The following is a 21,002-nucleotide window of genomic DNA, read 5'->3' on the forward strand; positions in this document are numbered from 1 at the left end:
GTTAGGGTGTCGTTTAGTGTTTGGGTGTGGGTAGGTCAAGTAATATTGTTTAACACTATTACTGGACTCACCCAAACCCAAACGCTAACCGGCACCCTAACCCAAATAATGTTTGCTGTGGTAGGATTCTAGACGAGCGCCTAAATTTTAATTACAATACACCTTTTGTCACTAAAATGTACCTTGCCTTCGCTATGGAACACATGGCTGCGTAAAAGTCGTCACTTAACAACACATAAACCGAAATTAGGTAGAAGGTGAACTGGGCAAACCGAAAACCTTACGATACGCACACCCAAAAAAGCCACCTTTCGCAAAAGCCACAGTGGCCTGGACCTACTCTGGAGTAGGGCAAGCGAAAAGCCACCTTTTTGGCGGAAAAGTGGCTTTTTCGGAGGCAAAGGTGGCCAGGCCACCTTTAAAGCCACCTTTGAAGCGGCCATGTGGAAAGGCTAAATGTGTGTTTAACCTTATCATGTTATTTTTCATTCATAGGGTCACCCTGGTAGCAGGGGATTTCCCGGACTCGATGGACCAACTGGATCCAAGGTATGAAAAAAAAAAGTTGTACTTAATATCATGTTCGATAACGACAAACGTTCATCCAGGCAAAAGTGTATTGTTGACAATATGTCTAATTATATCGACAAAACAGGCCGTCCACTCTATTAAACTTTTGATACTTTTGAAACGATCATCATACAACGTCGAATCATGTCTTAACCATAATAAGAATATCAAAGCCCATACAGAAATAGGTATCATTTTAAACGTTTCGAATACCTTTTTATTCATTTTTAACATATGGGTTTTGATATTCTTATTACGTCTTACTACAACCTCCAACCATTATGCTCCAATGTCTTAACCAGTTGTCTATATCTTCAAGTAAACGTATTTACTTTTAACAAGTAAACGTAAAGCTTTTACAAAATTTAAATAAAAAATTAGCCTGGCCATTTTTTAATTCTTCGACAGTGTTAAGGATGGCAAGTAACTTAAAATTTCACACTTGATATGCCGTATATCCATCGGTAATTAAATTTAACAAAGGCATCAAGGTAGCAATGGATCAATTATCCGGCACGGATAACGATTTAGCAACTACTGAACCCCGAACCTGTTTTCTTTTTAGGGAGACACCGGTAAGAGGGGTAAGCGTGGAGGTTCTGGACCCAAGGGATCCGTCGGAGACACCGGAAGAGCTGGCGAACCAGGATTACCTGGAACCCGAGTGAGTCTTTACGCTTTGTTTTCAATTGTCGACTATACCGCTGTTTTGTCGACACATGTGTGACTTGAGCTTTTATGTTGCTTAGCTTGATGTTTTAAAAACAAACACTTTTAATTTTATTTTTGAGCAAACCGTTTCATAATTTTTTTTTAACGAAAACGCACCAAGTAAAAAATGATTTATGTTACATCAAGTTATTTTTTTTAACAAAAGAGAGAGTAGAGTGATTTAAAATGGTGACTTGAAGACTATTAAACGTAAGTTAAGCAGCTATATGTTTAAATATTCTGCAAACTTATTTTAACATATGCCACTTAAGCTTTATGTTGATTAGCTTGATGTGAAGCAAACTAGGAATTTTAATTTTACTTGAGCACCGACCCATGTTTTTATTTCTATCTTTTTTTTTCTTTTATAGTCATTTATTTAAAAAAAAAACTTTGACGAAAAGGCATGTAGAAAATAATTTATGCTATTAAGTTATTTTTTTAGCACAAGTGATATTTGAGATATTAAAAACAGTGACTTGAAGACGCCGACAAAAGTTAGCAGCTAAATTATCCAATGTATTAATGCAAAAATGTTTAAGCTTACTGGAGGACATATTTTTCGCAAAAAAAATGGAGGACATATTTTTCGCAAAAAAATCCTACATATGTCCTTCTTTCAAACCCTCTCAGCGCCACAAAATGCATCAAGTAAAAAATAATATATGTTGTTTTTGCTCATACCACAAGGGCCAACTAAGTTATTTAAAACAGTCACTTGAAGACGCTTAAATAAATTAAGCAGCTCAAATTTTCGTAATCCAAAGACGTTTAAGCTTACCTGGAGGAAAACGTTCCTAAAATACTACATATACACTACTTCTAACCGGAGCAAATCATCTCAACGCCACTAAACGTGTACTTTTATTTCTTTACAGGGTCTCACTGGTAAGCCAGGTAACGAGGGGCGGCAAGGACCACAAGGCCCATCGGTAAGTCGTTTTTTTAGAATTATAACATAAATTCATTTAGGATAAAATAAAAAGAAAGGCTTTCGAAGAAAATTCCTGGGCAATATACCGACTTCTAAAATCGCAACTTATAAGAGCCATTTTGTATAGTTAGGTTTTCTGTCGCAGATTTTTCGTAGTCGATTTTTGTTATGTTAAAAATGAATTTTGTAGGGCTTTAATATTTTTACGTCTAATGAAAAACTTCAGCCATTTTTTGTCCGAAAAACAATTGTGTAGGCAACTTGTTACAAGAACAAGTGCAATATTTAAAATCTAAACAATATTTTTTATAAATTCTTGATGTTTGTTTAAAAACTGTTATGCTGGGCGCAGGTCAAGCGTTGCGATTTATTGTAAAGTGTTTAGAATTCTGACATAAATTCAATTAGGGTGGAAAAATTAAACTGATTTTCTATTTAGGGAACTCCCGGTGATGACGGCCGTCCTGGCCCGTCTGGTGCACCTGGCCTCAAAGGACCCCCAGGGCAGATCGGATTCCCTGGATCGAAAGGAATTGGCGTAAGTACAAAAAATCCAAAAAAAACAACAAAGCTTTCAAGTCTTGGAAATTTTCTGTAATGGCGGCAAAAATTTATACGTGAATCACACCAAGGTAGACTTACTAAACTCTCGAGTTTCGCCTAACATAATCATATATGAATCGGAATATTTGTTACGATTTAAGAACGCTAATTTGCATTAAACAGTTATGGCGCGAAGTTAACAACATGCAGCTTATTAAATCTAACGAGTTGTAGAATCCTTAAATATGGTGTTGCTACCTGGCATAGTTTACTAAAAACAAGCTTGTAAACGCACCCAGAAAGTAGCTTGTAGAAAACCGATACAGCAGGGCGTTGACTTTCATTTTTTTAGGGAGAACCGGGTAAAACCGGAGAGAAGGGTATTCCTGGACCCCCTGGACTTCGTGGTCTTACCGGTAAAGACGGAGGGTCGGGTGAAACCGGACCCATGGGACCTGCTGTAAGTGATTATGTTTAACCTTAATCTCAGTTATAAGCCGTATTTTTGACCTGTTCTAAATCTGATTTTCATTTGGCACAACTTTTCCGAAAATATACTTCAATCGTGGTGAAAAGCCGTATTTTTGTCTTATTCTAAAGCTTCATTTAATTTGACAGAATTGTTTAGAAATATGTATTTTATAAATATGTATTGAAGAATTTAACGCATGACAAAAGAATCAAACTTAAGTTATCAGAAATGCGATCTCAAATTTTATCTTTTTACGTTACCTAACTTCCTGTCATTTTTTGTGCCGTTTTTTAAATTGTTCGGCAAGTACGACAACTTTGCGCCATTATTTTTCGAAACATCATCCCGTCAACATACAACCTTTATTATTCACATCAGGGTGTCGCCGGAGAAAGGGGAGAAACAGGACCACCAGGGCCCACCGGGTTCCAAGGTCTACCTGGAACCCCAGGCCCCGCTGGCGAGCCCGGAAGAACCGGAGAGACCGTAAGTGTTGAAGGTCAAATTTAAATATATAGGCTTAAATAACAATGTCTTGACCCAAAACTTTTAGCTGTATCCTATACGGCGTTGGCATCCTAAAACCATCGCTCGTATACTTTACGATCAGCTAAACTCACGTTTCTTAGCCTACACTAGATTGACCTTTAGAACAAATTTAACGAGACTTGAGCAAAACAATTTTACAAAATAATTGCGTATTTTTTATTGAGTAAATATATCTGCCTGCAATCTTTGACTTACAGATGTTGATCTAACTCCGCTTTGCTAAATATCCAATTTATTTAATGTTTTTGATCAGCTAAACTCACGTTTCTTATCAAGTTTGACCTCTAGAACAAATTTAACGAGACTAATAAGCCAAAAAAAAAACTTCGAACAAAAATAGCGCATTCTTATTGAGCAGATATATTAGCCTGAAAAGTTGAATAGTTATTTAACCTGCAGATATTGGCCTGAATCCGCTTTGCTATGATATTCAATTTATTTAAATGTTCTTGCAGGGAGTGCCAGGAGAGGTCGGACCAACTGGCGAGGCCGGTCTTCGAGGCGAACGGGGTTTCCCCGGTGAGTTGGGACCCGCCGGACCCCTTGGCCAGACTGGCCCACGAGGCAACCCAGGTATTCCTGGAACCGACGGACAAAAGGTAATTTTTTAACAAATAGTTTTGCGAGGGAGGGAAACTGTGGTGACGTGACATTCACGCCAGATTTGATCGTTGTTAAATCACAGTGGCAAAATGACGTCATGAACAGTTAATTTCAAGTGCCCGGTCATTTAAACTAATCCAGTCTGGTCCTTTTTTGAAAAAAAAATTCCTTTGTAACTAGCGCAAAAAATGGCATCGACTTGTAAATTTGTCACATATATTTTGTAAAAATTGGTTTGGTCGTAGCAATTCAAAAAGAATTAAAAATCGCAATCATTAGTATTCGCAAGCACCAACATAAGTTTGCTAGGCTGGTAAATACAGTTGTATATGAATGCTCAACTCTGATTTATAACCAAAATTCATCATTCCGTTTTTTTCTTCAGGGTCAATCTGGTGCCACTGGCTTGCCAGGAGAAGCAGGGCCCATGGGCACTCAGGGCATCATGGGACTGAGAGGTCTCACAGGCCAGACTGGCGGAAAAGGTGAACAGGTAAGCAAGTGGTTATGTCGAGAGCTGAATGCATTAGCTTTTTTTGTTTTTGAAGTAAAAGTGCTTGGAACGAAGGTTGTCCCAGGATTCGGGCATTTTTATAACAAAAAATCAAAGTTTGAGGATTGTTATAACAGGGACTTAAACATTTATCTGTCATAATCTCTTTTAGATTAAGTTTAGGGGTTTAAATTTGTTCAAACGTTCGTCGTTTATTTTGGTGTTTAATATTATTTCGATCGGATTAATTTGGGAGCATTAGTTTTGACTAAAAATAATTCGGATCGCTTTCAGTATTTTACTCTAGTTTTTTGCAATTTAAAATACTAACGTCGACGTCTGTTTTTTGTCAAATCGGAAACGAAATGTGTTTTTTACAGGGAGAAAATGGACCACAAGGTTTGGAAGGAGAACCAGGAAAGGAAGGACCAAGAGTAAGTCGCTATTTGTAGTTATGCATATACTACTTTTTAGCTCTAATGTTGCACTGAATAAAGTGATAATGTGATAATGGAAATCACCTTGGCCCTTGCAAGATAAATGTCGACCTTAATTCCTGATCAGTAACATCTTTTAAGATGTTTTAATAGTGTCTGATCTAAATTGTGAGCTTTGCTGGTAATAATTCCTTGACATCACCTTTTGACACGTTTTTCCACTAAATTTATAATAATAGAAAAACGGTATTTTGTCGAATTTTAAGGACTTTTAAGACAATTGTGTTCCATTTCAGGGTCTGAGCGGCTTCATGGGACCACCGGGACAACAAGGCGTTAGCGGAGAAAAGGTAAATATGCTGGAACTTGCTTTATCGCTCAAAAAGAGATAAATATAGTAAACCAAAGAACAAAAAACAATTTACAATTATTCCGATTTTTTTACCTTGTGCGTGGGTGACTTTAAGAGAACCACGCATAGAAAACATAACTACTTTTGCAATGACCAGCTGGTAACACTATATTTACGTCTCATTTGGATTATGATAAAAAACATTTCTCAAATCGCATTACTTTTGATTGCAGGGAGACATCGGCGTTCCAGGCGAACCTGGACCTGTAGGACCTGTCGGCTCACCCGTGAGTTTCCAGCAATTTTTACCACTTGCACTCTAACTGTTCACAGTGGTATTCGTTGTCGCGAGTACAATGGTGTTTTTTCGTGTTTTATTGCTGGTTACTTATGCTGTTTTTTGGCAACGCGTGTGAGGAATACCTTAACTAATGAAGTGTAGTTTAAAAACTCGCGCGTGTGCGTGAATGCAACACTGTAGTCAGTATTTTAAATTTATGTGGGGCTTGTGCTATTTGTTGGTTCTAGTAAGGAGGTTTGTTTAATAGTTAAATAAATGGCGGATAAAGTAGCCTTGAAAACATTTTAACTATTAGTTTAACTACATTTTTAAGGTGAGTTTTCAATAAATCCGAACAGGATATAAAGATTACGGAAAAAACTTTCTAACATAAATACAATTTTCAGATCTAACAAACACTCACGATAATAACAACGTAAAAAATAAATAAACTCAAAATACTAACCTTTAAATTTTTCAGGGCGAACGGGGTGCACAAGGACAAGAAGGACCCCCAGGTTACCCAGGATCACCCGGATCCGAGGGGCAGCCCGGAAAACGGGGACCTGGCGGAAACCGTGGTTCCAAGGGTGACAGCGGTTCACCCGGACCCCAAGGACCCGCCGGAGGCACCGGACCCAAGGTACGTTTTTTATCCTTAGTTTTTGATGAAAAAAAGACATAAAACAGTTATGATTCAAGTTTTGATTTTGTCTAAAAATCTACTTTATCCAGCTATGCATTTAAGAAAATTAAACGTCCATACCAAGTAAAAGGACAGATAAATATCGATTTTGCGCAAACTGGGTTTGTAATAAACTTGATTTATCTATTTAAATAAGAATTCTTGTTCGATTTGTAGTTGAACTCCAGTTCGGCCTATAAGTTTCGTATTCTAACCTAGACTTACCAACATAACCTGCATATATGTTTTTTTCTTTTTTGCATTCCAACTTAATAAGACTAAAAAATAATAATTTTACAAGTGAGCCCAAATTTATATATTTACAATTTTTCTTTAGTCCCGAGTCCGACTCCGGTCAAATGTGCGATTTTGTCAAATCCCGAGTCCGGCCCGGACTCTACAGCCTGTATTTCACCAATTTACCTAACTAAAATATAGGATATTCAGCAATCCACTTATAGGGATGTCGTATAATTCATTCACTCACAATACATGGTTGGAAAATATGCCGCTATATAATATTCCACCTTTACAATTTCCATTTGGCGGCCATGTCAGTTTACTCTGGCCAAAATAATAAACCCGAGTCCGACTCCCGAGTCCCGAGTCCGACTCATATAAGTTTTTTTCTTTTTTGCATTCCAACTTAATAAGACTAAAAAATAATAATTTTACAAGTGAGCCCAAATTTATGTATTTACAATGTTTCGACTCATTTTTTACAGGGACCAGTCGGCGTCCAGGGACCAAAGGGTAGCCGCGGAGCTCTCGGACCATCTGTAAGTTTACTTTTTTTCGTTTTTTTTACTAAGTAGCGATCGGAATACATAGTTTAGCAAAAAAACAACTCAAGAAACCCCTATTAATTTTCCCATGTAACGCCTTGTTCGACTCTTTCAGGGACCAGCTGGATTCCCAGGCCCCGCCGGCCAACCAGGATCACCAGGAGACCAGGTATGTGCTGCATTTTACTTCCGACTTTGACGTTTCTAGACTTCGCGGATATTTTCTTAAACGTTCAAAACGTGGAAGGCTGGGACTATATGTTTTAATTGGTGCTTGACCAAACAAATAACATTTCCCGAGGGGTAAATGCGCTTTAAAAAAACGTGTAAAAACAAATAAACATGAAAAACATATATACCAAACTGACCCCCTGTTACATTATAGAGATAACCCTGAGGTATATGAGATAAAGCTCACTTGTAATGCGGATACAGGACTCATATCTATTGTACAAACAGGGATCACCCGGTCAGCAAGGTAACTCCGGTGAGCCCGGAAAGCCAGGAACCAAAGGAGCAGCCGGTGACGAAGGACAACCAGGATCCCAGGGAGATATCGGTAAGTCGTTTGACCCAGTAAGCAATCTGTATCATGGGGTCGTAGACAATATATACCCGATGTATTGGAGTGGTGTTGTTAATTGTTTTAGGTTGGGGGTGTTAGACTCGTCGATCCGAAGATGAGTTATACTTGAAATTTAGAACCATGGTGGTTCGGTGAATTGCTTTTATTTTACGAAAAACTTTGAAATTTAACTCTGTTCTAAATTTTTTTTTTTTTTCTATGATCCAACCCTCCTTGAGTCGTACTTGTAGCGACTGTAACGCCACCAATAACATAATACACCGGGAGCCGTCTAAAGTCAACTAAAATCAATACAAAGGATTTTCGTAAAAAAACAAGCCTAAATAAATCTGGATTGTGATTTGTGTATCTGGATTGTGAAATAGCGTAATTCACAATTTTTAGCGATCCTCTTTGAATTCAGGACCCGCCGGTATTGATGGACAGCCCGGAGATAGGGGAATCCCCGGAGAATCTGGACCACCTGTAAGTACTTTGAGCTAGTTCTCCCTCAATTAGTAAGTTACGTAACAATACAGCGTTTCCTGCAGCGGTCATTTACACTCAACTCTCGTTGTAGCGAAAAAAAACTTTTTCTAAATTGGCGATTATAATCTTGATTAACTGCCCAGTCCTTTTATCTGAATTTCAAGATCAGTTGGTTGTCATCTAAAGACGATGATATAGTTGCCAGCAATAGTTTGGTTGGCTTAAAACGCACTAGTTCCTTCTGTGAAACATAATGGTTGGAGGTTGTAGTCAGACGTAATAAGAATACAAAAGCCCATACAGATGTAGGTAGCATTTTGAACGTTTCAAATAACTTTATTTATTTTCAACACAGTCTTTTTTTCTAAAAAATGAAGCAAACAGTTTTTCTAGACGTTCAAAATGCTACCTACTTCTGTATGGGCTTTGGTATTCTGATAGTCGCCTCTGTCTTAAATATAATCTCCTGTTTTACCTAAGTAACATCTTAATCAAGTCAATATATTTATTTCCATACGCCCAAACACCTCGAAACGATACCCTAAGTATAGAGCAGTAATTCTGATGGTTAACGCGGTAAAATAGCCTGAATAACAAAGGTACTCTTGTGTTCTATCTGAGTGACTTCATCAAGTCCATTGAGTTATTTCCCAATTCTGATTCCGGCAAAACACGTCTAAGCAATGCCATAAGGTGTACATCGGTAAATATGTTGCTTTTAAGTGCGTTCGTTTCTGTACGATATTCTATTTTTTCTACAGGGTTTGCCGGGTGCTTCTGGAATTGTTGGAGGCAGTGGAGAAAGAGGTCTTCCGGTGAGTAAACAAAGAGAAGAAATATGAATATACTGTTGTATCAATTGCAAAATTGATCTTCCAACAACTTTTGTATTAGATGTATGTAATATCGTTGCCCTGATGAAGGTTTCTTGTATGAGTTATCAAAACGTTAGTACATTTAATAAAAAAATAAAAAAAATTGGTCTAATCATATTTGCAAACCCGAAAACCCATTGCCTGTTTGAGAAAAAAAGTACATGTGATTTTGGCCTAAAATGGCCGACATGAATATCTGCTGTTCACAAATTGCTTACTTCGATTAACAATGGCAGTTTGGGAGAAGTTTTCATCTTTATTTGCCGAGTTTTATCGAGAAATGGATTTGTGTTTTGCTCACGAAATTTTTCCAAAGTTTTGATTTTATTAACCTCGATTAACAATAGTAGTTGTGTGTTTCGATGGCATTGGTCAATGAAGGGGTGTTTTCTGTAATGCAAAAGGGTCGCAATTGTTTTCATACTTGTTAAGAACTGATCGTTTTTTAAGCTTCCTTTACATCTAAAACCTCCGCGTTTTTAGGGACTTCCCGGGCCGAGCGGTCTCTCCGGCGAACGGGGATTCCCCGGGCCCCAGGGCGAGGACGGCAAGCAGGGGCGACCCGGCTTCCCGGGCGAAAGAGGACCCCCCGGCGACATCGGACCTTTGGGCCGACAAGGACCACCAGGCGAACCTGGCCCAGAGGGTATTTCCGGACCAGAGGGAGCACCGGGACGAGATGGCTCTGCAGGACCAAAGGTACGTTACAAGTTATATTTACGTTTCGATACGAGCTTGTATTATCTTCAGTTAATGCATTAACTTTAAGATGATGTCGATCTACTCGACTTTTTTGGCTTTGCATTTGTTGCATAATCTTGTTCACTTTTCAAAAAATTATTTTGGTGTGAAAACTGCGGTTCTTTGCGCTTATATTTAAGAGGTCATAATCCTGTGTGCTTATCAATGTGTTTATTCTTATGGATGTGGTTGTTTATAAGAGATATAACGGCGCCCTATTTAAAACAATTAAAAAGTCAGATCGTCCGTTTTGCTATTAGGCGTTTATTATAAGTTTTTATATCGTTATAAAAACTACCCCTTTCCCATATGTTAAGATCGCCTGGTCTATATCAATATACTGGAAAGCAAAGTATATCCGTGCGTTTTAATAAGAATGTAAGTTTATTTGAAATCGCAGCAAGTAACGAGTGTTTGCTTTTCACTTGCAGGGAGATCAAGGCGACAACGGCCCGATTGGTTCCAGTGGTGTTCCAGGTATGCCCGGACCACCAGGGCTTCCAGGTATTGAGGGCAAGAGCGGCCCCAGAGGCGAATCGGTAAGAAACAATTTGTTTTTACTGTTGGAACGTTTAGGGATATTTCGAAGCCAAAAATGTAAAATGCAGATCAACAATTCGAACTAAAATCAATTCAAATTCCCGTATATAAATTGATTTGGTGTAAATTCTTTGCTAATCATTTTCAACACACTCGACTTGTTTATTGTATATTCCCCATCAATTCGGTGAATATAGGGAAATTTATTCTGCAAAAATGTTTGTTGTTGTTAGTTGGGCGTACTTTTATAAAAAGCCTAGAACCCGTTACATGAAAAATATGCTTAAACAGGACAGTTAAGTGTTAATCGAAGAGCTAAACTTGTACAAAAAAACATAGCGATCACATGCAGCGTACTGCGTAGTATTTTATTGCCTACCTCCTTTATAAAGGGTTGAGTTAAACATTCCAGTGAAGTAGATAAATAAATCGTTTCTTTATAGCTTACTGTCAGTGCGTTGGGGGGTTCTTAACTTGCCCCGTGTGTTAATGCTTCTCTTTTTCTTTAGGGTCCATCCGGTACCCAAGGCGCTCCAGGAGTCGAGGGAGGACGCGGAATGCCGGTAAGTTAATGCATCGCTTGGAATTTGACGTCATCTTTTTATTAATGTGCTTGAACCCAATAGACGAGCCCTCATTAGAACAATACAATAATATACATGAACTATCCTTTTCAGTGGAATGGAAAACTTGCTATTTTAGAACTTAGATGTATTAGTTTTTTTAATACTTAGATAATAGATATGTTAATTATGAAGTCTACTACGTTTTCCTAAATATTTTAGAATTCAAACTGCTAAAAATAAAAATATAGACTTATTTTACCAATTAATTTGGATTAAAAAAGTCAAGTACGGGACTTTTCTTAAAATGATAAAGCACTTTTTCCACTCCGACAAATTTTGTTAAAAGTACTTAAATTTTTGTTGTTCAATGATCCCAAACTTCCTTTTGAAATATTGCGGTCTTTTGATACTTCATAGTTTTCGAACAGTGTTAGTTTTCTAATTTCGCCGTTTTTATTCTTACACTTTTGCCCTTTTTCGGCAGGGTGCTCAAGGTAACCAGGGCGACAAAGGAGAAGGCGGCGGCCCAGGACCTCAGGTAAGAATATTGGTCTGTTACTGTGGGCATTACGACTAGCAACGAATAAATACACGCAGACAAGGTTTATAGAGCGGCAGTTAATGTTCGCGCTTAAAAGACGAAACGACATTGAATGCTTGGGCACACTATGCACGGATCTGTAATGTAGCTTTATAATTAATGAGTTGCAAAGCATTTTAACTGAAGATGATACAAGTTCGTATCGTCACGTCTTAATCAAAATGATGTCGAACTACTCGCCATTTTTGGCTTTGCAATTTATTTTCTACTTAAAATAGCCAAACCATATATGCATTGGTTATTTGTGAGCTATTCGAAACACCATCTAGGGAAAACCTGTGTTAACTGTCATGTATTTCTGTTTGTAGCTACAACGTTTAGCATCATTTAACTGTCAAGCGTTATCCTGTTGCGCCTGTGAATGGTAGATACAGCCGAAGTCCTAATCGATAGTCTTTCCTGTAAACTATAAGCTTTGCGGTAACCCTCGGTTTTCTATATGCAGGGTGCCAAGGGACATCGCGGTTTCACTGGAATTCAAGGCCTTCCCGGTCCACCGGTAAGTTGTGTGAAACAGCACGTATAATATGGCGAACGGTAGAACGTTCTGCCAGTTTTGTGTGTGTTTTAACTTGTAGCCATTTTGTTTTTACCTTTGAATCCGTGTGTATTTTATTTCGAACTTTTGACAAGAAATTCGTCCTTTCTGTTCAGTAAACACATTCCTGTTTTTTAGAACATAGTAGGGTATTTTTTGTTTTGAAATAAATAAAGTTTTTTTTTGAAAATATTAAGGTGTATAAAAAATCGCACACTTATTAACATAACAAGTCGTGATTTATATCAAATATACGAAAAAAAAACGTTTGTACGTTACAAAGCGTACAAAAAATAATTGTCTGTCATCTAAGGATCTACGTTCGGAAAAACGATCTAAGAAAGTTCAACTTTATTTTTTCAGGGCAAGCAGGGAGATTCTGGCCTTCCAGGCCCACCAGGTCCACAAGGACAACGTGTGAGTATTAAATCTTAAATTTTCAACTTATGATGTTGAAATGCTCTTGCAGTATCAACCTTACAACTTAATAGAAACCAAATGCAATGTTTTTCGGCATAGATAGCTAGCAAAATAAAGTCGCATAAAACGGAGTACACACTTTATTTTCATTCTCAGTAAAAACTGGCTTCTTTTTAGATTTAGTAATTATGTTTTTTCCATTCGATCATCACCCATCTTTTCTAGGGTAACACCGGGCCTCGCGGACCTTCTGGTAACGATGGTAACACGGGTAACACAGGACCCATGGGTCCATCTGGTCCGAGAGGAAAGAGTGGTAGCGACGGTATGAAGGTAAGTTTAGAAACTTTTCGGATATTTTTTATCCTGTTGCTCCATATCGACTCTGCTTATTTAATTGAGATAGGTAAAAGCATTACATTGATTAATTGGAAAAATACATCCTGTTAATTATCATTAAAAGAGAGTTGTATTATAATGTTTAAAACGGCACATTTTAAAATTTTGTTTTTTTAACTCAAATTTTATTTTTTGTTTTATCCAGGGACCTTCAGGACCCCCGGGACCAGCTGGACCGCCAGGGCCTCCAGGGGTAAGAAAAGCAAATAGTTTTATATTTTTCGAAATTACCAAGTTTAAGAAAAAGCCGAAACAACTTTTTAAAGGCGCAAAAAGTGTTTCGCTGTTTTTCTATTTGTAGACCTCTTGGTTAAAACTTGCATAAAAAAGTATTATGAAAAAAAAAAAGTAAATAAATAAATAAAAACAGATTGACAAACAATATATTGCCACGATGTACAATAAATTGTTAAGCTTTGTAGCTTTCATTTTCTAAATTGAAAATGTAATCTCACTTTTTGTTTGCCATTACTATGCTATATATAATTATATATATATATATATATATCAATTGTATAACGTTTCGAACGTAAATTAATGTTTAACAAATAAATAAGTTGTTTGAAACGTTTAAAGTGCTACCTACTTCTTTGTTGGCGTTGATATTCTTACTTCTTTTATGGGATTTGATATTTATTTTTCTTAATTTTAACTAAAGCCTCCACCATTATGTCCCAAAGAGTGTTTCTTTATAGAATCTGATTTTGCGCCGCTAAGGCGTATATCATTAAAAACAAGTTTAAAAACCGGTTTTATTTTTGACGCTACCCATATGTATCATTTTTACCGTTACGCATATGCAAAAATTTCGATACAAAGCGGGCAACATAAAATCCGTATCCTCGAGCGAATGTCCAGTCCCGGTGATTAACTCTTCAAATTACGTGTTTTCAGCCTGGCATTGACCTGGCCGCTTTCCGTGCCCCGGTTTACAGCTACAAGGGACCAGGAACCGTCAACGACCAAGCGGTGAATGATGACGCAACAGTGGAACGCGGAAACGAGGTACGTAAACATTTTAAACGTAAACAAAAGTTGAAAAAACAGTTAAAACTGGTACATTGAAGTATATGCGAGTGGTCCCCAACGGGTGCGTATCCCTGTATGAATCGGTAGTGTTTCGTACAAGAAACTTATTAAATCTCCGTTTTTTTTGTTTGAGTTTAACAACGCCCGATGTCCAACTTTAATTTTGTTATGTTAAGATGTGAGTAAGTTTGGAAAAAAAAATTTTTTTTGCCTTGTGATAACAAACTGTTTGAATTCTTTCAAATGAGTTCTTTATTGAAGTCAAAAAGAACATTAACTTTATACAAAATCTGAATGAACTTAACCAAAAACTAATACTTCGGTGGCAAATAAAAACATCAACACACAACAGAGATTCTTATATAAACACGAGCAGTGCTTTAGAAAATGTACCGCCGAGTCCACGTATAAAATTGACAAGCAACCAAGTTGGGTATCATTACTGCAAACGTATTATAGGGCGTATCTTCGTGGAATCCGAAACCACTGGCAGTATCTGACAATTATAATTCAGTCATAATTAATCCCTCAGATGGTAGCTTGGTATTAATGGATTATTAGCCAAGCACGTGAACCAAATGTCAAATCTGCGGTTGCTCTCGTACTGAGCATAATTACTACCCCAACAACACACCATTAGTAGGGTAAAACTAACCTGTCTCACGACGGTTAAACAATTACTGATGATATGAATTTGTTTGCAATGCGGCGAAATTAACACTGCCACGAAACGGTTTTATCATCAAGCTTTTTTTCGAAACAGTTCATTTCGACCTCATTTGAAGTATAACGCTTTTTTGCTTAGATCATGATTGCCCTGAAAGAACTTCGCGGCTCGGTTCAGACCCTCAAGTCGCCGACCGGACGCGACCGCAAACAACCGGCCCGATCCTGCCTCGACATTTGGTTGGCCGAGAACGAGCAGGGAACCGTTCCCAAGAGCGGTAAGCTTTCACGCTTGTTCATTACTTTTATGTTCATCACTCCCTTACTGCCGTCACTGAGCGCACTCTAAATTATATTGGCTTGTATCCTTATGAGCGACGTACAAAGTAATAATCGTGTCTATGTTAAATCAATGGTTAGTGGGCAGCAATGGGGATAAATAAATCAACTATTTTGTCATTCCTAATTGACCGAGAGATTTTTGGTAAACACTGTCAAAGAAATAATTTTCTTCAGTTTGCATTGAAGACCTCGGAAGCGTTAGTAGGACAATATTTTATTTATTTAGATAGGCAAGAATGCATTGTTCATTAAATATTAGGTAAACTTGAGTAGCGCCAATTGTATAGCGCAGCGTAAATAGCAGAAAAGCCCATTTTGGACTCGTAACGTCCATACGATACGATTTGTGGCAGTAGCGTGACATCGTGAAACATAAAAATAGAATTTGATAACGGCATAGCAACCTAAAGTTGGCTGGACTCATCAAGGTAAAACAATCAACAAGTGCAGCTGTCTTGGTATCCGCTGCTTGCAAGTCCCTTGCTACCTTTACGTACAAAACAAGAGCGATTTAGGAGTATAATGGTTAGAGGTGGTCGTGAGACGTAATAGGAATATCAAAGCTCATACAGAAGTAGGTATCAATTTAAACGTTTCGAATAACTCTTTATTCATTTTGAACAAATGTTTGATATTGTTTTGATATGGGCTTTGATATTATTATCAAGAGTGATTTAAATCGATTGCCACAACTTATTAAACCTTTTCCCTTCGCAGGTATCAGATGGATCGATCCAAACAGCGGCTGCAAGGCTGACAGCATCCAGGTCTACTGCAACTTCAACACCATGGAGACTTGCGTCTACCCCACGCAGCGCCGCATCGAAAACGCCACGCACTACGTCGGCGAATCGGATGGCCACGTCTACTACGGCGAGGGCATGACGTAAGTTGGAGTGACGCAAGTGATGACGCACGTAGTGAGCGCCAGGTCAAAGGGCCAAAAACTCGCTCAGTTTCACAGAGTCGGACTTAAGTTTACTGAGTTTCGTATTTAAGCCTTTTCGACTACATTTCAATTATTCTTACCAACCATCTAGCTTAAGAGCCCAAAATAACGACAGTTGAAACTGAATTAGGATTTATGATAAACAGAATTTGTAAACAAGTTAAATTTGCAACCCTTGCATTTTTACCCTCACAAAATTCTAAAATAAAGTAAAAACAGTTTGCTAAAAAGTCGGTCTTATTTAGTTAATGTTTCGTAAAATTTCTGGTTCTATGACTTTGAGATTTCCTACAAATTTAATTATCAGATATTAAAACTGCTTCAGCCGTACAAAGATATGCAAAAAAATAATCGAAATGTCAAAGCAGTCTAGGCCCGAAAACCGGATATTTTCAATATGGTTTGGCGGCAATCCTTAAACGCGTTGTTTCTCGCAGCAACGGCCAAACCGTGCAGTACACTCCTCCACGTGAAGACAGGGTCGAACACGCCGACTACGAATCGCAGATGACCTTCTTGCGACTTCTCACTGGAAGAGCAAAGCAGGTAAGCGCATTGTTTCTGCAAAAAAAGTCATTTTTTAAATCTCAACGTCAACGTCTCTGTTAAATGTACCTTACAACATTGCACAATGCACATACTGCTGTATAAAGTGTATATACTTACAGCTGTATAAAGTGTATATACTTACAGCTGTATAAAGTGTATATACTTAAAGTTTATACACGTATAGCTGTATAAAGTTTACACACTTACTGCTGTATCAAGTTTATATGAACTAACGCTACAAAAAAAAGCACCCTATTTAAAAAGAATGTCCAAGTTTTTTGGGACAGAAAACTAGCGTGTAGGCTGCAATAAGTAATTTAAAAAGCTAAAATGACTGAGGGTCAATTATTACATAAACTGCAAACGATTAAAATAGTGATAAAACAACAATTTGGTAGGACCAAAAAATCGCAGACGGCGTGCCGATATTTTTTCGGTCAATATTACTTTGTTCGGGCGAGTACAAATTTCAATTTAATTTGATTTAAATTGCAGAGGGTCACCTTCTTCTGCCGAAACGTGGTGGCCTACTACGACGAGGCGAACGACGATTACGAGCAAGCGATCAAGCTGCGCGGATTCGGCGACGTCGAGTTTACAGCGCGAGGCGAGGAGAGATTGCGCTACCGCGTCTTAGAGGACGGATGCGCGGTAAGTTGTCATTTTTTTATGTGAACGCAAATGAAATGTTCGCTTGATAAAGGACTTGGTTTTGGGGCAGGTGGTCTTGAGTGCTTTTCAAACTTTACAATATTTGAGAAAAATATATGTGTGACGATTTTTTTCGTTTTTGTCATAAAACTAAAAAACTGTTTGGGGTTTGTCGAGGTAAATAATAAAAACAATATTTTTTTGGCTGAATCTGAAAATAGGCGAATATAGGCACACAAAAAAACAGTATTTCAGATGTCTAATAAATTGACCTTTGAAAGTCAACCCCAAAAAATGGGAGGATAAGATCTCTGACAAGAACCTTCGTGAACTTAAAAAACCTTAGCTCTCATACTACTGCCACTCGTGTGTTTATAAACAAAGAAAACTCAAAGTTTAAAACCTGAGTATACTGCAGGCTTAGACTTCTGTTTGCGAGTGTACATTTTTCGCCCAAGCGGCGTAAGTCCTTAACTCGAATTGACCACTTTTTCCGCAACTAACGCATTTTAACGGCATTTTTTCGCATTTTTAGTCGCGAGGAGGCCAATGGTCGAAGACGGTGATCGAGTACGAGACGGTGATGGTGGCCAAGATGCCAATCACTGACTTCGCCGTCGCCGACATCGGCATGGAGCAGCAGCAATTCGGCGTCGAGTTCGGCCCAGTCTGTTTCAGCGGCAACTAAACACCGTGACGTCATCAGAGTGACGTGACACACCTCGGATACCGACCCCCCTAGAAACCGTACCCACCGACCACGAGTACCTGCCCGCAACGAACGCTGAACGACCGCCAGAGACTCTTTAAATTACGACGACGACAAAAGCGCTTTTTATTTTCGCGTGACTTTTCAAGTGTAGACGTGTTTTGCAGTATGTTAATTGTGTGTTTGTGCCCGACGTTTTTGCGCGCCCGCCTTTCTGTATTTTCCGATATGCCTAGTTAATGACGCGTACCTGCGTTGTAAATGAAAAGCTATTTTTTTCTGTCACCATTTTTCTTACTAGCCTTAGAAAGCATCCCTATCAAGCAGCATCAGCATATTACGACTATCTCTTTTGATACCACACCTACACAAAACGTGTTCTCCGCGTGTTCGCGGCCCCCGACGCTTCGGTGTCTTTTGTCTTTTTTTATTATTCGCTTTTCGACTTCATTGTCATCATTATATAATCCGCAGTATTACGCTTTTTTCGCACAAAGCCGCTCCGGCGAACCAGCATATATCTCGTGTCTTGTGGAAGTGTGTCTTGTCCGTGTGCCCGCCGCACAACCTGTTTTTGTTTTGTCGCCCTTTGAATATCCTCTCTCTAACCTCAGTTCGACCCTAAACAGCAAATTTGCAAGTCTTCCAGTCGACGTTTTACCGCCTGATTTTGGTTTATTTTGCGAGCCTCCGCCAAAAAATCCCCGCCATTTTACCACCTCGCCATCCCCTTTGTTCGAAAGGGTTCGTCGGACGAACGCAGTCAATGTTTCTTGACGTTTACCACCCAGTCGCTTGGCTGCTTAAAGGCGCCAAATTAAGCACCAAGTGCGCAGTTTGTACAAGGCTTCGTTCGATGTTGTTTCTCGGTAATCCTGCCTTAAAGGGCCCTCGCTTATACCAGCACTATATGCGAGCGCCATTTTTGCGCAGAGGCGGCGCTTCAGTTGGGAAGCCACCAATCAGAAGGACGTCTGCGTTTGACCGATAGCTCTTTTCGACCAATCGGGTTGCGCGCTTCGTGGTGGGAGTCCGTGACCGATTCCGTCAGTTGCCTAGCCAAAGCCCCATCGACATCGACCAATAATACGTTTGTTTTTGCTTATTGTCTTTCGCTTTTTAACACGTCTGCAATAAAATGCGACCCTGTCGTAAAAAAAATGTTCGTGTTAAGATACTGTTTAATTTTCCAGTAATTTCTAATCTTTGTCAGTTTTTTCAACCGCTATACATCAGATTCTGCTTTTCATTCACCCCAATACGAAAAGTTTATGGAGTAATGCACAGTGTTGTACACACGTCATTTGAAATAACTTGACTTAGGTCCAAGTCAAGTCTTTTAAAATAACAACTGAAGTCCCACTTTAAAAAAAGTGGAATCTCAACCCAATTTATTTGACTTAATGAAGTCCAAGTCAAGTCATTTTATCGAGAAGACTCCAGTGAATTCATTTAAAAACATTGACTTAAAGTCTTAAGAGATTACCATCATGTTCATACACCAAACGTCGACCTACACACCAATATTTTACGATACCTTGTGAATTGTACAAGGTCTAGTTTAGCCATGTCCTACAATTAAAAAACTTTCTTATCTACGGTTAAGGGTTAAGAGGATGCAAAAATCTACGAAAGAACAAAACGCAATAATTCAATCTATTTTAATGAATGACAACATTTAATAGAAAGTTTAGAATCAGTGAATATCGAATTAGAAATAAAACCTTCTGTAGAAGTGGGTTGATTATGAGTTCTCATTTATGTCTTTTGCCTCGGTGAATCGACCTTTACTCATACAAGGTAGAGACTTATTCTAATAGAATTGTTTATCTGACTGCTTCGCATTTCTGATGTGTTTTCACAGTGATTCGCTGGCATAAAAGCCAGCAAGCAAAGCAGCCAGCGAGCCACGCCGTTCTGGGTATTAATTAGAGAAGATTGGTGTATATTCATAGCCTATAACGCTCTCGCTTATACAGGTTGAGAATTTGCATGAACAAAAAAGGCGACACGGAAAAGCGGAAATGTTTCATAACCCGAAGCCTTTTTGGCAGCCGGGAACTGCGACGGCAACGTGTTCACACAGGTGAAATACTTTTATCTGTAACATAAATATGTGTCACACAAAAAACATTTATCTTGTGAACCGTTAGGAGGCTTTGTTCACAGGTGAAAAAGGAAGCTTTGGTAAGCGATGTCGCTAAAAAGTTTTTAGAGATTTTTCGTGACAAGGGCATAGAACGCCAAAAGGCTTGAAATTGCAACACATTTGAAAATACACAATAGGCTTACAATAAATTCCAAATTATCCACTAATTATTTCTTATGACGCTACACTTCACATCTCATCCAACCCTATCTGTTGGTTCACCCTTACAAAGCATTCAATCTTGGGAGAAACATTCGCCAGTCAAAGAAACACTACGTTATTTTAGCTCTAGTCGATATGTGTAAAATAGGTCTTGTTTAGTAGAAATAGGGCCCCGCTAAGACCTAGCTATATCGTAGATTCGATAAATATTTGCAATCAAAGACCGGGCCTAAAAAGAACAATATTACTGTAGGTAGAAACAACAAAAAACTGAAACATATTAGTAGTAAGAGTTGGTCCCTATTCTGAGTAAATTAATTGTAGAAAATTGTTAGGTACCAATTGTAAAAAAATGTTACCAAATGTAGAAAATTGTTACCAATTGTAAAAAAAGTTACAAAATAATTGTAGAAAAATGTTCTGAAATGTTAGCAAATGTAGTAGGCTACAATGTTAACAAATGTTGGAATTTCGCTTTCTGCGTATAGTAAGGGAAAAACCCGATTCTGCGTCGCGTCACGGCAAAACTAATGTATGTGGCGCGCCGGTCCAACTCCAACCGCGGTACTCAACAGGATGCGCCAATCTCCTTGATTGGTTATTTGGCGTCTCTCTGTAGGTTCTGTATTGGAAAAAATATTGACAACA

General features: G+C 38.4%; 1 protein-coding gene across 1 annotated transcript in view; it reads left to right on the top strand.

Moving 5' to 3' along the window:
* Window positions 1-19,217, top strand: part of LOC146145478 (uncharacterized) — a 34,603-nt gene extending 15,386 nt beyond the window's left edge. The window contains exons 25-55 of the mRNA XM_083390583.1: window positions 496-549; window positions 1,136-1,234; window positions 2,160-2,213; window positions 2,655-2,753; window positions 3,111-3,218; window positions 3,609-3,716; window positions 4,235-4,378; window positions 4,768-4,875; window positions 5,256-5,309; window positions 5,609-5,662; window positions 5,898-5,951; window positions 6,426-6,587; window positions 7,355-7,408; window positions 7,530-7,583; window positions 7,874-7,973; window positions 8,404-8,465; window positions 9,230-9,283; window positions 9,827-10,042; window positions 10,516-10,623; window positions 11,134-11,187; window positions 11,675-11,728; window positions 12,237-12,290; window positions 12,693-12,746; window positions 12,975-13,082; window positions 13,294-13,341; window positions 14,043-14,153; window positions 14,983-15,121; window positions 15,903-16,071; window positions 16,572-16,680; window positions 17,179-17,334; window positions 17,870-19,217. Coding sequence (XP_083246709.1) covers window positions 496-549; window positions 1,136-1,234; window positions 2,160-2,213; window positions 2,655-2,753; window positions 3,111-3,218; window positions 3,609-3,716; window positions 4,235-4,378; window positions 4,768-4,875; window positions 5,256-5,309; window positions 5,609-5,662; window positions 5,898-5,951; window positions 6,426-6,587; window positions 7,355-7,408; window positions 7,530-7,583; window positions 7,874-7,973; window positions 8,404-8,465; window positions 9,230-9,283; window positions 9,827-10,042; window positions 10,516-10,623; window positions 11,134-11,187; window positions 11,675-11,728; window positions 12,237-12,290; window positions 12,693-12,746; window positions 12,975-13,082; window positions 13,294-13,341; window positions 14,043-14,153; window positions 14,983-15,121; window positions 15,903-16,071; window positions 16,572-16,680; window positions 17,179-17,334; window positions 17,870-18,022 — 2,955 coding nt within the window. The 3' untranslated portion in view covers window positions 18,023-19,217. The remainder of the gene's footprint in view (window positions 1-495; window positions 550-1,135; window positions 1,235-2,159; window positions 2,214-2,654; window positions 2,754-3,110; window positions 3,219-3,608; window positions 3,717-4,234; window positions 4,379-4,767; window positions 4,876-5,255; window positions 5,310-5,608; window positions 5,663-5,897; window positions 5,952-6,425; window positions 6,588-7,354; window positions 7,409-7,529; window positions 7,584-7,873; window positions 7,974-8,403; window positions 8,466-9,229; window positions 9,284-9,826; window positions 10,043-10,515; window positions 10,624-11,133; window positions 11,188-11,674; window positions 11,729-12,236; window positions 12,291-12,692; window positions 12,747-12,974; window positions 13,083-13,293; window positions 13,342-14,042; window positions 14,154-14,982; window positions 15,122-15,902; window positions 16,072-16,571; window positions 16,681-17,178; window positions 17,335-17,869) is intronic.
* The last annotated feature ends 1,785 nt before the right edge of the window (window positions 19,218-21,002 follow it).

This window comes from Ascidiella aspersa, chromosome 5 (genome assembly GCF_963924565.1).
Source record: "Ascidiella aspersa chromosome 5, kaAscAspe10.2, whole genome shotgun sequence".
NCBI lineage: Eukaryota > Metazoa > Chordata > Ascidiacea > Phlebobranchia > Ascidiidae > Ascidiella > Ascidiella aspersa.